We start from the raw sequence: 16,556 nt of genomic DNA, 5'->3' as shown, positions 1-16,556 counted from the left end.
AATCCCGACAATCCCCCAACAGAATATACTTTAATGCTGTGTTAAGCAGCACTAAACTACGTCCACTTCTATTTTCTGTTACAATTTGACTTTCCCCTTCACTTCCCCCTGTTGTGAGTTGTTATGACATATGCCCATTCCTCGTTGCGAGTTTTTCAAATTCCTCTTTATGCGTGGGACCAAGGATCCCGGGCAGATAATCTGAGTTCCCAGTTGCCCATGTTGCAGTTGGGGTAACCTGAAAGAAAACACAAAACCAGCTTCATTGGTTTGGATTCATCATTTGGATTCATCAAATCACCGGATGATTTGGAGATCCACTGCTCGGAAACGAGATGTTCAGTACAGAGCCCAAATACCAGATTAAGCTCAAGGTCAGTGTTGAGCATCCCCAGCAAGTTTGGGATGCTTGTGGTCAAGCACCTTCCACATGGCACTTTGAAGGTGTGTTAGCAATATGCAAGGAAAACTCCCTTTTTGCAGGTGATTAACCTGGACGGTTTGTCCCACAGATAATTGATGATGATCTTTTTTGCCTGAAGTTGAAGGTACACTGTGGCTGCTATCAAAAGCTTTCCAGATCGGACTGCCAGTCATGGTCCGTCAATTGTTTAAGGCAGTGACTGCATTGGTAGAGTGATGTGGCCGCCCGTGAAATGAGGGCATGGGTAGCCCATACCTAGAACGCTAATAATCCCTACCCCGGTTAAAATATACTCCCATTTACTTGGAGGTTGGGGTAGGGGTCCTTTGAAATCTATTTGCCATCTCTCAGGTCGGCCCACTGTTGCCCAGCTAAAAATTTGGCTCAGGCCGATGTACAAAAGGGCAGCTAGCGACAAAATCTTGGCATTGTGCTTTAGAAATCGGCCACCCTCGGGGGCCCACTTGTCGAGATAGATCCAGGCCACCCATAAGTCCTAAGCTGTCACGTAACCAGCCCAGCATCATGCGATCAGAGGTGGAGGGAGTATATATGTTACGGGGAAGATCAGTAGCATTGCTCTTTCTAGGTTCTTAAGCAAAGCAATGTGCTTCATGGTTCCATCTGGCTCCTAGATCTGTGCCCTTCGTATGTGTGGATACGTGCCCCATTCGAAGAAGATTCCCATCATTCTTCTTTGCTCGAGCTATTAAATATAGCTTTTCCCCTAGTTCTTTTCCCCGGACTTCACTTTCTTCAGTTTTCCATCCTTCAGCTTTCCAGTATGGGAGCCACTGAGTGGCCCCAGCCCGTACCGCACAGGAATCGGTATATATTGTGCCGGCACCCCGTCCAGCAGCTAGCACTGCCACCTGGAGCTCAGCCAATTGAGCTGATCCCTCTATCTCCTGTGTTTTGGATGTCCCGTCTGAGGGCTGCAGGGGGGCAGCCCTTCCCTCCCACTTCCCTGTGAGCTGGTCCATCTGTAAGCCATCACTAGACCACACCTCGATATCCTCTTGTAAATCGGATGGGGGTGGTGCATGTTGAATGGGTGGGGGCAGCGTACCAAGGGGTGACAAGGCACCCCTTTGCCATTGGATACTGTACTCTGTCAGGCTCCCTGTAAGCCCTGTTCCCCTCACGACCCAGTCGCGACGTGCTGTGTACGTTGTCATTTCCTGAATTGTACTGGCGTGTGCCATTCCCTGAGGAACGGGAGCAGACTCTCTGATTCTTTTGAGGATAGGGAACGGGGTCTGAATTTCTAAGGCTGTGTCTGATGTGATGGGTTCAGTATCTAGTAGGGCTGGGTAAGTAGCCAGTAGTGATTTTTTTTCCCAGAGTGAATAGCGTGACTGGGAACCTTGCTACCCCTTTGATCCAAACCCTATGGGAGTTAATTGGGCCTTATTGGGCCCAACTCATTGCCACCATCTCCACTGATACCGTCTTTCTGCGAGTCCTATATGTAGGCTAAAGGGGGCCCCTGGTACTGCGGGGCCCATAGCCTGATACTCTAAAACACTGTGTCTTCACAAACAAAGCGCTTCTTTATGAGTAATTGTCCATTCCCAGGTAGCGTGCTTCTTCAACAGATCGTATGAGGGTTGGGCAGTTATAGTAAGCCCTGGAATATGGTCTCGCCAGAATCCTGCATTCCTTGTCGGAGCTCCTTCTTATTGGAGGGTGAGTTTAGCTGGGATATTTGCTGCAGGGTATCAGGGGGAGTACATCGCCTGCCATCTTGCCAGGTTATATGTCAAAAGGGAACCAGCTGGCTAGGTCCCTGTCATTTAGCTTCAGGGATGGTAATCCCCTTACCTTCCAGATGGGCTAGGAGGTGACCACGCATTCTTCGGCCCTCACTGGAGGAATCCCCTCCAATTAAAATGCCCCGTGCTAATAAAAGCCTGATGTGACAATGTAGGGCTATGTTTGCATCCTTGGGGTAATGGGGTGGAAGTATGCTTTATCCCATGCCCAGTAAAAGCCAAGCTCTCTTGATCCTCAGGTTGTAATGGGACCATGAAAAATGTATCTTTTACATCCACGGCAGCCACCCAAGGGTGGGCTGCTTGCTCTATCATGAAAAGAAGACCCGTGATAGATGGGACGGCAGCAGGTAAGGGTCCAGTATTTTCATTCAGTTTGCCATAATGTACCATCAAACGCCCGGTACTGTTAGGCTTACAGAGAGGCCACACAGGGCAGTTACACGGAGAGTGAGTTTTCTGAATAACACCCCATTGTCATAAATCGTGAGTAAGAGTAGTTATGCCTAGTGTGGCTTCAGGGCTAATATCATATTGTCATACATGAGTCAAGGCATTTTTGGGTAATTTAGGTGTGGCCTGTAGTAGAAAAGTAGTGGATCCCTTGGCTGGTGTTTCATCTATAGAGACTACGGAGTTCTGGGTCTGATGGTTTGGCCGCCAAGTGCCCGATGGAGTACTAACGGTCTGGGGTCTTAAAAGATCCATACCCACTATATTGTAGGACCGTATTGCCGCTATGGGTCTCGGTGTAATACACAAGGACAAGGAGGGTTTTTGTCAAATTTCTGTATTACAACTTACTACAAATTTAATTATTATAAATTAATGTAATTATTATTACCAATTAATTATTAGTATATGAGTGCCTCTCTGTACTATTTGAAGTGCTAGCGGTACAGCACTCACCAAACCGCTCCGAAGAGTGGGGCCAATCGACCACGCACAAAGTCTCACTTCGAAGGTGAGCCGCGTCACGGAGTCTGCAGTCAGCCAGGCATCCCCGGAGAGGGTCCAGTCTGCCTAGCAGGTCCCGTGTAGAGGCGTTCTCACGGGGGAGCTCTCGGAGAGAAGATCCGTATTGGGTAGAGAGCGAGTTCTTTTTCTATCTTTAGAGACATAAGGGGGGTGTAGGGCACCACCACCTGGGGCAGCCAATAGCTGTTGCTGACTTCTGTTTTTCCAGAGGGTTTTCAACGTTTACAGGCAATTTCTACCTTTCCTCGGGATGTCTCAGGTCCTCAGGTTCCCAGCGGCGCTTCAAGGACGCCAGGTGCGCTTCTCAAGGATGGCCCTCGAGGATGCCCCAGGTATACGTGAGACTCCTTGTACCCACAACATTCTTTGTTCCTTGATAAATGAGTCTTGGAAAAGCCACCCACTATTCATGTGTTAGTTGCGTGGTCGGTGTTCCAAGCTCATATGCACTGATGCTCACTGTGTCACTCTGCTCCTTTGTGGGTTTTCAGAGAACAGGTTGAAACTAGGGGAGTTCACGCCTGGCTACGGCTCAGGCCTTTACCCCTTCCGGAGCCTGCACCAAACCACCGCCAGTCTGGTCAGGGGTCAAGCGCACCCGTCACAGGCCCCCATTTCCCCTCGCCGTCCTTCTGTCACCTATGTACTCACAGGCAGCGCTGGGGCTGCGATGGGGTGTTTGGAGGGGTTGTATGCACAATTAAATGGTGCATTTAATACCCAGCGGCTGGGCCCTGATCACACCCCACAGTCCTAAGAAGATGCTGACACGAACACACTTCAAGCCAGGCCCTTTAGTGGGGTTAATCCCGGTATGGGGGGGGACACAGAACACCCCCCGGCCCGGGGTGGGAATGGGGGATGGGCAGGGCGCCTCCACTCCCCATGCTGCGCGGGAGAGGCAGAGCCAGGGTATGCGGAAGCAGGGGCTGGTACCTGGTGGGGGGCAAAGGGATTTGCAGGGGATTGTGGGGCCCGGGGTTGGGCAGGGATGCCTGGGGAAGGGTTTTGTGGTGCTTTCACTTCTGCAGCCCCGTGATGTGCGCTTCTATGTCAGGAAAGCTCTCCAGCCACGGGTGCGTATCACTGGGACACGGCACCCTTGGGGAGATGTGGCACTGCAGGGGCGCCTGTGGGGTGAGGAGCCATTTCCCTGCCAGGGTGCCAGGCCCGCTGTGCTGGACACCCACGGGATGGGGGCACTGGCACACTTGCTCACCCCCACCCCAAGCACAGCCCCAGCAAGGCCTTACCGCCTCGAGCTTCACCTGGTCATCCCCGGGCACCCCAGCTCTCCTCGGCTATTAGCCGTTTATGAGCAAATAGCCCCACAACTGCCCCAAACAGCTTCAGAGACCACCTCAGCCCACAGACACCCGCAGAAGCTACCTGCCCCCACACTCCCCCGTCTCCCCAAAGACTCCACATGCCTTCTGGACACCCCTGATGTCCCCAAATACCCCACTCACTGCCCCCATCCCCCCCTACACCTCCAAATGACCAGGGCCTTTACAGGTACCCTGAGTCACACAATCGCCCCAAATACCCCAAGTACTCCTGACATCTCCCAGATATGCCTGTTTCCAGACAGTCTCCAGAACCCCCCCCATGTCCCCAAACACCCCGCTAACTGCGCCTTCATTCTCTGATCCCCCCAGGCACCCCATTTGCCCCGTTCCCTGTTACCCTATGTCGTGGTTTAATCTCAGTCAGCAACTAAGCACCACGCAGCCGCTCGCTCACTCCCCCCCACCCGGTGGGATGGGGGAGAGAAATGGAAGAGCACAAGTTAGAAAAAAACTCGTGGGTTGAGATAAAAACAGTTTAATAATTGAAATAAAATTATAATAATAATAATATGATAATAATAATAATAATACACAAAACAAGTGATGCACAGTACAATTGCTCACCACCCGCCGACCGATGCCCAGCCAGTCCCCGATTAGCGGCCCCCCCCGCCAGCTTTCCCCAGTTTATGTACTGAGCATGACGTCACATGGTACGGAATGTCCCTTTGGCCAGTTTGGCTGTGCCCCCTCCCAGCTTCTTGTGCACCTCCAGCCTTCTCAGTCAGTAGAGCATGGGAAGCTGAAAAGTCCTTGGCTAGTGTAAGCATTACCTAGCAACAACTAAAACATCGGTGCGTTATCAACTTTGTTCTCATCCTAAATCCAAAACACTGTACCAGCTACTAGAAAGGAAATTAACTCTATCCCTGCCGAAACCAGGACACCCTAACATCCTCCATCCACCTACCATCCCCAACTCTCCATATGCCCTGTTTACGACCTTACACATGCCAGACCTGCCCAGGGTACCCTTCATCCCCTCTGTCACCCACTCAGTGCCCCCGATCCCCTCAGTTAACCCCAGAAACCTCAGCCCCAAAGATGCCTCTGCTTCCCCCCGGACAGCCCCGATACCCTCAGTTACCCTTCCAGGCATCCCAGCTCTCCCGCTCGGATGTCTTCAATCTACTCAAATGCCCCCTAAATGCCACTGGTCACCTCAGTTTCCCCCACAAGACCCCGATCCCCTCAGTTACCCCCTCAGAAGACCCCGATCCCTTCAGTTCCCCCCTCCAGACACCTCCAATCCTTTGAGTTCCCCTCAGACTCCCTCCATCTCCTCACTTCCCCCCTGCACACCCTCCATTGCCTTCACTTCTCCCCAGACACCCCCATCATCTTAGCTCTCTCCCAACACCCCCGACCCCTTTACCTCCCCCACCCATACCCTCCTGATCCCATCAGTTCCCCCCAGACAGCCCACTCCTTCCAGGTACCCCAGGCACCTGCTCCCCCCAAGGTCCTGCTTCCTCCAGAATCCCCCTGGCCCGGTCCCTGGCCAGGCCCTGCACTCACAATGCCGGGCAGGTCGCCATACTTGGGGTCAGACGTGGCCGGGGGAGCATTTACAAGGGAGTGCGACGGAAGGGAGTTCTTCCCCCCACCACAGTCTGGGTGGAGGGCCATGGTGGGGAGCTCTTTCCCCAAAAAAGGTGGAGGCTGAGGGGGGGAGTTGTTTCCTCCCCAAAAAGGAGTGGTGACACAGAAGAAGAACATAGAAAGGGAACTGGGAAGGATTCACAGGGAAAACTAAATCCAGTCAGTGGCACTGAGCACAGGAAACCCTTCCATGATGAGTTTGCCCACTTCGTGGCTTTCTTTGGTTTGCTCTTCCCAGTGGTATCCTGGTTGGGTATTTTTCCAGTTTCCGGCCCAATATTGGTGCTGTAGCAGAGGTTTGTTTTCATAGAACCATCGAATCATAGAATGGTTTGGCTTGGAAAGGACCTTTAAAGGTCATCTAGTCCAACCCCGCCCTGCAATGAGCAGGGACTTCTTCAACTAGACCAGGTTGCTCAAAGCCCCGTCCAGCCTGACCTTGAATGTTTTCAGGGATGGGGCATCTACAGCCTCTCCGGGCAACCTGTGCCAGTGTTTCACCACCCTCATCATAAAAAATGTCTTCCATATACCTAGTCTGAATCTACCTTCTTTTAGTTTAATACCATTACCCCTGGCCCTATCGCTGCAGGCCCTACTAAAAAGCCTGTCCCCATCTTTCTTATAAGCCCCCTTTCAGTATTGAAAGGCTGCAATAAGGTCTCCCCGGAGCCTCCTCTTCTCCAGGCTGAACAGCCCCAATTCTCTCAGCCTTTCTTCATAGCAGAGGTGTTCCATCCCTCTGATCATTTTTGTGGCCCTCCTCTGGACCTGCTCCAACAGCTCCATGTCTTTCCTGTACTGAGGACTCCAGAGCTGGACACGGTACTGCGGGTGGGGTCTCACCAGAGCAGAGTAGAGGGGCAGAATCACCTCCCTCCACCTGCTGGCCGCACTGAGAATCATAGAATCATGGAGTCATTTAGGTTGCAAAGGAGCTTTAAGGTCATCAAGTCCAACCATTAGCCTAACACTGCCAAGTCCACCACTAAACCATGTCCCTAAGCGCCACACCTCCACGTCTTTTCAATACCTCCGGAGAGGATGACTCCAGCTCTTCCCTGGGCAGCCTGTTCCAATGTTTAACCACTCTTTCTGTAAACAAAATCTTCCTCATGTCCAATCTAAACCTCCCCTGGCGCAACCTGAGGCTGTTTCCTCTTGTCCTATCGCTTCTTACTTGGGAGAAGAGACCGACACCCACCTCACTCCAACCTCCTTTCAGGTAGTTGTAGAGCGCAATAAGGTCTCCCCTCGGCCTCCTTGTCTCCAGGCTAAACAACCCCAGTTCCCTCAGCCGCTCCTCATAGAACTTGTTCTCCAGACCCTTCACCAGCCTCGTTGCCCTTCTCTGGACATGCTCCAGCACCTCAATAGCCTTCTTGTAGTGAGGGACCCAAAACTGAACACACACTGTTTGAGGTGTGGCCTCACCAGTGCCGAGTACAGGGGCACAATCACTTCCCTACTCCTGCTGGCCACGCTATTTCTGACGCAAGCCAGGATGCTCTTGGCCGCCTTGGCCACCTGGGCACACTGCCGGCTCATGTTCAGCCGGCTGTCGACCAACACCCCCAGGTCCTTTTCCGCTAGGCAGCTTTCCAGCCGCTCTTCCCCAAGCCTGTAGCGCTGCATGGGGTTGTTGTGACCCAAGGGCAGGACCCGGCACTTGGCCTCGTTGAACTTCATACAGCTGGCCTCGGCCCATCGAGCCAGCCTGTCCAGGTCCCTCTGCAGAACCTTCCTACCCTCGAGCAGATCAACACTCCCGCCCAACTTGCTGTCGTCTGCAAAGTGACTGAGGGTGCACTCCATCCCCTCGTCCAGAGAGTTGATGAAGATATTAAACAGAACTGGCCCCACTACTGAGCCCTGGGGAGCACCACTTGTGACCGGCCGCCGACTGGCTTGAACTCCATTCACCACAACCCTTTGGGCTCGGCCATCCAGCCAGTTTTTTAACCCAGCGAAGCGTACGCCTGTCCAAGTCATGAGCAGCCAGTTTCTCCAGGAGAATGCTGTGGGAAATGGTGTCAAAGGCTTTACTAAAGTCTGGGTAGACAACATCCGCAGCCTTTCCCTCATCCACTAAGCGCGTCACCTTGTGATAGAAGGAGATCAGGTTAGTCAAGCAGGACCTGCCTTTCATAAACCCGTGCTGACTGGGCCTGACCGCCTCCTTGTCCTGCATGTGCCACGTGATGGCACTCAAGATGATCTGCTCCATAACCTTCCCTGGCACTGAGGTCAGGCTGACAGGCCTGTAGTTCCCCGGATCCTCCTTCCGGCCCTTCCTGTAGATGGGCGTCACATTTGCTGACCTCGAGTCAACTGGGACCTCCCCGGTTAGCCAGGACTGCTGATAGATGGTTGAAAGTGGCTTGGTGAGCACTTCCGCCAGCTCTCTCGGTACCCTTGGGTGGCTCCCATCTGGCCCCATAGACTTGTGTGCGTGTGTGTCGAAGCGGTGTAGCAGGTCGCTAACCATTTCCCCTTGGATTACGGGGGCTTTATTCTGCTCCCTGCCCCTGCCTGCGAGCTCAGGGGGCTGGGTACCCGGAGAACAACCGGTCTTACTATTAAAGACTGAGGCAAAGAAGGCATTGCGTACCTCAGCCTTTTCCTCATCCTTTGTCACTACGTTCCCCCTCCCCCCCCATCCAATAAAGGACGGAGATTCTCTTTAGCCCTCCTCTTGTTGCTAATGTATTTATAGAAACACTTTTTATTGTCTTTTACAGCAGTAGCCAGATTAAGTTCTAGCTGGGCTTTGGCCCTTCTAATTTTCTCCCTGCATAACCTCACGACACCCTTGTAGTCCTCCTGAGTTGCCTGCCCCTTCTTCCAAAGGTCATAAACTCTCTTTTTTTTCCCTGAGTTCCAGCCAAAGTTCTCTGTTCAGCCAGGCCGGTCGTCTTCCCTGTCGGCTCATCTTTCGGCACACGGGGATGGCCTGCTCCTGCACCTTTAAGATTGCCTTCTTGAAGAGGGATCCTTTGCCCTTCGGGACTGCCTCCCAAGGGACTCTGTCAACCAGGCCCCTAAACAGGCCAAAGTCCGCCCTCTGGAAGTCCAAAGTAGCAGTTCTGCTAACCCCCCCTCCTGCCTTCTACAAGAATGGAAACCTCTATCATGTCGTGATCGCTACGCCCAAGATGGCCTCCAACCACCACGTCACCCACAAGCCCTTCTGTGTTCGTAAACAACAGGTCCAGCGGGGCGCCTTCCCTAGTTGGCTCCCTCACCAGCTGTGTCAGGAAGTTGTCTTCCACCTGGACTGTTTCTTCTCTGCTGCACTGTATTTCCAGCAGACATCTGGTAAGTTGAAGTTCCCCACGAGAACAAGGGCTAGCGATTGTGAGACTTCTCCCAGCTGCTTATAGAATATTTCATCTGCCTCTTCATCCTGGTTGGGTGGTCTGTAACAGACTCCCACCATGATAGCTGCCTTGCTGGCCTTCCCCCTGGTTCTTACCCATAAACACTCAACCCTATCGTCACCATCATCAAGCTCTAGACAGTCAAAACGCTCCCTAACATACAGGGCTACGCCACTGCCTCTCCTTCCTTGCCTATCCCTTCCGAAGAGTTTATAGCCATCCATTGCAGCACTCCAGGTGTGCGAGTCATCCCGCCATGTTTCTGTGATGGCAGCAATACCATAGTTTTCCCGCTGCACAGTGCCTTCCAGCTCCTCCTGTTTGTTGCCCACGCTGCGTGCACTGGTGTAGATGAACTTCAAGCCGGGCTCTTGATCCCGCCACCGTTTTTGGGAGAGAAGCCCTAATTCCTACGTGACCATTCCCAGGCGCTTCCATGGTTTCTAACACATCAATAACCCTTGTGTCTTTGCTGTCGAATGGCTCTCCATCCCCCTAGCTCCACTGAGACGGCAGACCAAAGGACTCGCTAGCACACCATCAACCTCAAACATTGGCGTGTCGACCCCAGGCTTACCTCTAGCAAGCCTGGTTTTATCTCCTTCCCCATTCACATCTAGTTTAAAGCTCCTTCAGTGAGCCCTGCTAAATCCTGCGCCAAGTTCATTTCCCCCCCGCTTTGAGACAGGTGTACCCTGTCTGTCGCCAGCAGGCCTGGTGTCATGTAAGCCGACCCATGCTCAAAACCCAAAAAATTCTGCCGGTGACACCGGGCTCAGAGCCAGGTGTCGATCTGCTGGCTCTTCCTGTTTCTTCCCTCACCATTCCCTGCACCTGGAACTGCAACACCCAACTTCTTTTGATGCAGCCCAGGATACGGTTGGCTTTCTGGCCTCCCTTTTGGAGCAGAGGCGCAGATCCTGTAGTTTCAAACACACCCCTATCTCCGGTTTTCCAAATCCTTGCCGAGTCTGAAGTGTTCACGTCCACAGGCCGGGCTCTGACAGCTCTGGGGAAGCTCTGGTTACAGCTCTTTATAAACTCTGAGAGCACACCAATGTGGCAAAAGGTGCTGTGGGCTGTAAGTAGCTCCACATCTTGGTTTGGAGCATCCCGTAAAGACACTCCCCGACAGAGGATTTTGCTTCATTATTAGTAACAAAATGGTGAACCTTCCCCTCCTTTTGCAGCTTCTTTGAAGGCTGGTTTAAGAATCCTTTGTCCGTGTCAGTCTGTAATTTCTGAGACTTGCGCTTGCTCATTCTTTCCGTCAAAGACTTCCTTTAACATCAGAATGATCAGAACGGGAGCGCGTCACTTGCATCATGATCTGCTCAAAAAACCTCCAGGCTGTTAAACATTGGGTTTGGATTCATTCACAGTGCCCTAAGCACTGCCCCAACACAGCCACACGATCCCAGAAGGTACAAGACTTCATGTGCTTCCATTAAAATACACAACGGCAAATTTGCCCTGCAACAGTTCTGAGTGGCCTCATTACCTTTACACCGTCCTGAAAGGTCCATTTCTTGCATTATTGCCAAAAGAGTCATCACTCTATTTCTCACAACTCACATTTTCTTTAGCAAATGCTGCTGCAGGATCTATCACAGCCTCTAGGGGGAAGGTTCATCTTGCTTTAATCCTTAGCGGGAAGCTGCTCCTGAAGAGCTGAGTGAAGTAGCCCAGCGGGAAAGAAAAATTCTTGACAAAGGGTCAGAGTCTTCGGCCATGAGAAAAAAAACATGAGCGATGCTTCACAGTGATGCTTAAATGTAATGTTGAAACTCCTCTGAGAATACAAACTCTCTCTCTCTCTCCCTCTCTCCCTCCCCTCTTATATATACGCTTATATATACAGACATTTCCCATATTCCATTCAACTCTACGTTGTCACTTTCTGACTGTCTTTACTTTTGAAAAGAAAGTAATAATTTCAATAACATCATGAAGCATCCGTTCCCGGCTGGGAGACGTTTCTGTCTACTGAGGCAAATATCTTCCCTGGGTACCTTCTCTTCAGGATAGAAGAGGGTAACTGTCTTGCCCCTCTGACTATTAAGATCGTCTCTAAGAAGGTAGATTCGTTAAAGGATGGTTGACTGTTGTCAGCAACGAAATGCATGTATTAATTCCATGTAGATGTTTTCTCCCCTGCGCTTAGCAGGAAATTTAATATAGGCGGCAGAGAGAGACCTTTCCCATTTAGTCTTGGTGCAAGTAGACTAAAATACGCTTTCTTCTCCCATTCCTTAACCCACGTCCTTTTTACAAACGTTTGCACCCATGTCAGCTCTTGTAGAGGTTTTCCTAAATGCTCCTCATTTAGCTTCATCTCGTTTGAAAGCAATTACGACTAAGTTGCTAACACCACGGCCACCCGGGGGCTGTTTGGGCTCAGAGGCAAAGTTGGACCCCAAAGGCGGAAGCCCTTATTACCCCTATTAACCCATCCCCGAAACTCCCCCCTCGCTCATCCCTGACTGCGAGCGGCACCACAGCCCCAGCACCCCCAACCTGAACCGACCCCAACAGCGCAACTGAGCCCATGCTCTGACCAGCTGCAGAGACCCTGATGACGGCCCCAAAGACCCGCGAGCCTCAGCCATGAGCTCCCAGCCTCGCACATCCCCTAACCCCCACACAGGGCCAGAGCAAGCCTGGGATCGGGACCCCCTGGGACTGGCCCGACCTCGGCGGGACAGGTCCTAGGGGGCACTGTTGATGTTACTGGTGGCTGAGCCGCTGCTAAGTCCCTGCATGCATCCCCCGGTAAACATCCCCCACCCCCACCCCCCACCCCCCATTAATGCCCCCCCAGCCATGGCTGACCCCAAGTACGCTGCCCTGCCCAGCATCGCGAGTGTGGGGCTGAGCCGGGAAGCAGGCCAGGGCCAGGATGTCTAGAGGGGCAGCGGGGGGGGGGGGGGAGCGGGTACGTGGTTGCCCCTTGTCCTGGCACTACAAGCCTTGGTAAAAGGTCTCCCTCCATCTTTCTTCTAAGCCCCCTTTATATACTGAAAGGCCGCAGGAAGGTCTGCCCAGACCGTGCATTGGGCACGGATGCGCTGGAGGGGTCTGCAGCCCTCCTTGGGGGCGAGCCTCTGCAGGAGCATGGCAGATGTCTGCTGCCTTCCATCTGGCCCAGCACAGGAGCAGCCCAGGACGAAAGGGCCCGACCTGAGCTGGTCCTTCTCCAGGCTGTCGAGCTGCCACACATCTTCTTTGTTTTACTCCTAAAGGAGCTCTTGGGCCTGCAGGTGGTCATTGTGGCTCGTCGTCTTCCCATGAACCTGTACTCGGTCCATAGAGGTGTACAGGCAGAGTCATCGTGGGGAGCGCACAGGCAGAAGGGAAAGCAGCAGCCACCTCCCTCGAACCCGTCAGCTGACATTCATTGACAAGGTGACGCACTTGTCCTACAATCACAGATTTCTTTATTCTCTTTCTCGTTTTATTTCAAAAGAACCGGGACCTCGCTGGGCGGCTCCCAAAGGCGGCCGCCAGCTTTGGCGGCAGGACCCAGTTAAGGATGTCCCTCTTCAGCAGCACCAGGATGAGGACAGCAAACTGCAGCAAGGCGAGGAACAGAAGAAGTCTCCTGGGGGACAGGAGAGGGGTCAGGCAGAGCAGGGGGCAAATTTGTCTCAGCTCTTTCCAGCCACCCTCTTTCGAACACCACCATGGGATCTTGCACCATGCTGGGCACAGCACTCCCTGCTCAGGACTGGAGTGAGGGGCACGGGCATCTCTCTCAGCCCTACTGTACGTCTCCCCAGTGGGCCCCAAAATCCCCCGCTATGCGCCCCCCAAGCTGGGAAGAAAAGAAATACCGAAACTTTTCATCCCAGAGAAGTCCAAAGCTGCCTAATGCCCTTGGACCACTGGCACGGGCATCCCACTGCCTACGGAAGAGCCCCAGCACCCCAAGCCCCCCGGGAAACTCACCTCAGCCAAGAAGTGACCTTATGCCTCCTTGAAGCCCGCTGCTCCTCCTACAGGCCAAGGCACAGCAGGGATATGTGTTAGGGTGCGCGAGCTGGCCGAGGTTTGAGGGCTCAGACCCCGTCCCTCGTCCTCGCTGAGATTGGTGCCCTCATGTCCCCCAGGCACAGTGCAGACCCATCCCTCCCCAAGGCCCACAGCGGGGTTGTCTGTCCTACCAGCCGCACAGCCACCATCTCCTGCAGCAGCGACGGATTGGTCTCGTCTGCCTGCACCGTCTTCCTCCTGCTGTGGACACCGTGGAGTTCTAGGCTGTGAGAAGAGACCTCGGCCGGCATGGCGGTCTCCCAGGAGGCCAACAGGGAGCCAGGGTGCTGCCCAGCCTCTGCTGGGGCTGGCACCAGGCACCCCTGGCACCCCAGCACTGCACAGACCCACCCCCCGCCCCTGTCCTGCCCCAGGCCTGGGGGGCATGGAGGAGAGCCTGGGAGCTGCTCAGAGTTGTGCAGAGCTGCTTCCAGGAGTCCCGAGTTGCTCAGAGATGTGTTGAGCCGCATAGGAGAAGACAAAGGGCTCTCCCGAGCAGGCTGGAGGAGCGGACAGGAGCCAGAAAGATGTCTGCAAGTGGCAGAGGTCTGCCTGGAGCAGCTCAGCACCCCCCACCCCCCTGTCCCAGGTTTCAGTCAGGGCCCCATCGCCACTCACAACGCTGTTGGCTCTTGGAGGCCTTTCTGTCTCTCCCGGAGGCACTGGAGCTTGTTCCTGAGCAGCTGGACAAGCAAAGGGCCCAGTCAAGAGTCCATGCCATGCCCGCTCTGAGGGGGCTTCCCCCCACAAACATGTTGAGCCCCCGTCCCTCCTGTCCCCAGTACCTTCTTGACCTCAACCTGCTCCTGAACAGCTTCTGCCAGATCTGACCACTGCTCCCACTGCAAAGCAAGTGGGACACATTGCAGGGAGCCATGGTGGGAAAGGGCATCCCCAGTCAGTCCCCAGGGCACTGGGAGGTCAGGCCAAGGCCAGGGCGGCAGGCACCCAGGTGTCCTGGGGCTAGCACCATTGCCCAGCAGCTCTGGCCGCTCCCTGAGGGATTTCTGGATCTGGGTCACACACCTTGATCAGCTCCTGCACTGCTGTGCCTCCCTCTGCCTTTCCCTGAAAGAGGTCTGCCTGGGAGGGAAAAGAGAACAGGAGCGTCTCCAGGAGGGGCAGGGGGGTGGAGGAGGACCCCCATGACAGCGGCCAGGGCGCAACACCAGACTACCCACTGCCCCCCGTGCCTGAGTTCCTGTTACACACGGCGTCCCCAGACACACAAGTGGGGGTCACTCATCCCACCCCCTTCCCCAAAGCCATGTTGCTGTGCCTACAGACCCACAGCAGGCTCCCTTGAGCAGCACAGCCACAGCCAAGAGCCTGGGAGATCCCTCCATCATGGACGCCATATCCCAGGGTAAATGTCCTCCCCAGCCACACCACTGCCCATGGCTGCTGGGGTGCGCGGACCCAGCACTGGCACCCCCGTCCCTGACCCTGTCAGGACGGGCCTCCTTCTCCCCTGTACCTTCTGTGCCTCTCCCAGGCTGGCGGCTGCCTCCCTGTTTGCCACCTGAACGTGCTGCTGCGGGAGAGGTGGGCAAGAGGAGCAGCCATCAGGGCGCTGGGACAGTCCCGCAAGTGCAGTCCCCTCCGCATTATCCCCTCCCGGCTCCCTTCAGGCACTGCCTTTGCCCTCGCCTCCCCTCTCCTTCCCAGCCCTGCAGGCACTGCAGGCAGGCAGAGAGACCCCCAGGCCAAAGTATCGACACAGTCCACATCTGGACATAGTCCTGAGCAACTGGCTCTAGGTGACCCTGCCTGAGCAGGGGCATTGCACAAGGCAAGATGATCTCCAGAGGTCCCTTCCAACCTCAGCCAGTGTGTGGTTCTGTGAACTCACCTTTGTCTGGGCCACCAGCCCCTCCAGCTGCTGGAGCTCCTGGCGGTTGTTTTTGAAATGCCGCGCCACGATACAGTTCTGGGAAGAGGAGCCGGACAGAGGCACTGAGCCCCTGACACAGCCCCAACCACCGCAGCTGGGGGACATGGGCAGAGGAGGGGACACTGACCTTCATGCTGAGCTGCTCCATGGTTTCCTGCAGCTCCTGCCGCTTCTTCCCCTGCGTGGGGAAAGGTGGGGTCAGGGGCTCGGGTCTCGCAGCCCCCAGCCCCCAGGGACAAGGGGAATACTCCACACCTACCAGACACCACAGCAGCTCCTTGTGCCTCTGTGACTCAGCAGAACACTGAGCCAGGCACTCCCGGATCATGCGGAGGTCTTGCTTTACTGCTTCTGCCTGCATGGCTGCACCTGCGCATGGAGAGCCAGCAGGGTGTGAAGGGCACGGCCACGGGCACTATCAGGCATGGACACTCGCGGGAACGCTGCCCTACCCTGGCACACAATTGCACATGGACACGTGGGTGGGCTCAGGGGAATGCACCACCGCACGGCTGTGAACCGGCATGCCACCCTGCTCACCTCCAGCTGTGCGCAGCACCGCAGGTGCTGGCACAGGTACAGCCGTATGCCCGCGGGCACAGCCATGCAGCGCCTTGTGCTCCCCAAGCACAGGTGCACGCACGTGCTCTCATGCACAGGACACGACCATGCACATGGACAGTCAAGAAAGCCCAGGGCTGGCACGGGAGCCTCCCTGCAGAGAGGAGCACTACTTCCGTGCCCAGCTTGGCCTGCGACAGCTGGGTGCTGAGCACGTGGCAGGAGGTGGGGGGGGCCACCAGGGACCGCTGAGAAGAGAAGGAGCTTCCCCTGCCCTGCTGTGCCAGGCGCTCACGGGGCCCCTCCTGCCTGTGGGGCTGCCCTGCCCTGGGGCCTCTGTGACGCCACCTCCAGCGTCAACACCCCACCCTGTGAGGTCAACACACTTCCACCTCCGGGATCCCCTTCCTTTTGTTCCCCCACCAGCCCCAGCAGCAAGTGCAGCCTCCCTGCCTGGCCCTGCCTCGGCCCACGCTACTGCCTTCCTCCCACTGCTCGCAGCAACACACAGACCCCTGGCCACCCTCCTCGCCCGGCCGTGGGCCGTGGGGACCGTGGGGA

At 54.9% G+C, this 16,556-nt stretch overlaps 1 protein-coding gene across 1 annotated transcript; it reads right to left on the bottom strand.

The window, feature by feature from the left end:
* Nucleotides 1-12,967: 12,967 nt before the first annotated feature.
* Nucleotides 12,968-16,040, bottom strand: LOC143173406 (uncharacterized). Its single transcript, XM_076363624.1, has 9 exons — nt 15,975-16,040; nt 15,562-15,612; nt 15,393-15,470; nt 14,567-14,623; nt 14,326-14,382; nt 14,159-14,223; nt 13,672-13,741; nt 13,457-13,503; nt 12,968-13,109 (listed from the first exon to the last, which is right to left on the bottom strand). The coding sequence occupies exons 1-9, from the start codon at nt 16,038-16,040 to the stop codon at nt 12,968-12,970; spliced, it is 633 nt and encodes a 210-aa protein (XP_076219739.1).
* Nucleotides 16,041-16,556: the final 516 nt, after the last annotated feature.

Source organism: Aptenodytes patagonicus, unplaced genomic scaffold (assembly GCF_965638725.1).
Source record: "Aptenodytes patagonicus unplaced genomic scaffold, bAptPat1.pri.cur scaffold_74, whole genome shotgun sequence".
NCBI lineage: Eukaryota > Metazoa > Chordata > Aves > Sphenisciformes > Spheniscidae > Aptenodytes > Aptenodytes patagonicus.
This window is presented reverse-complemented; position numbering and strand designations above follow the sequence as displayed.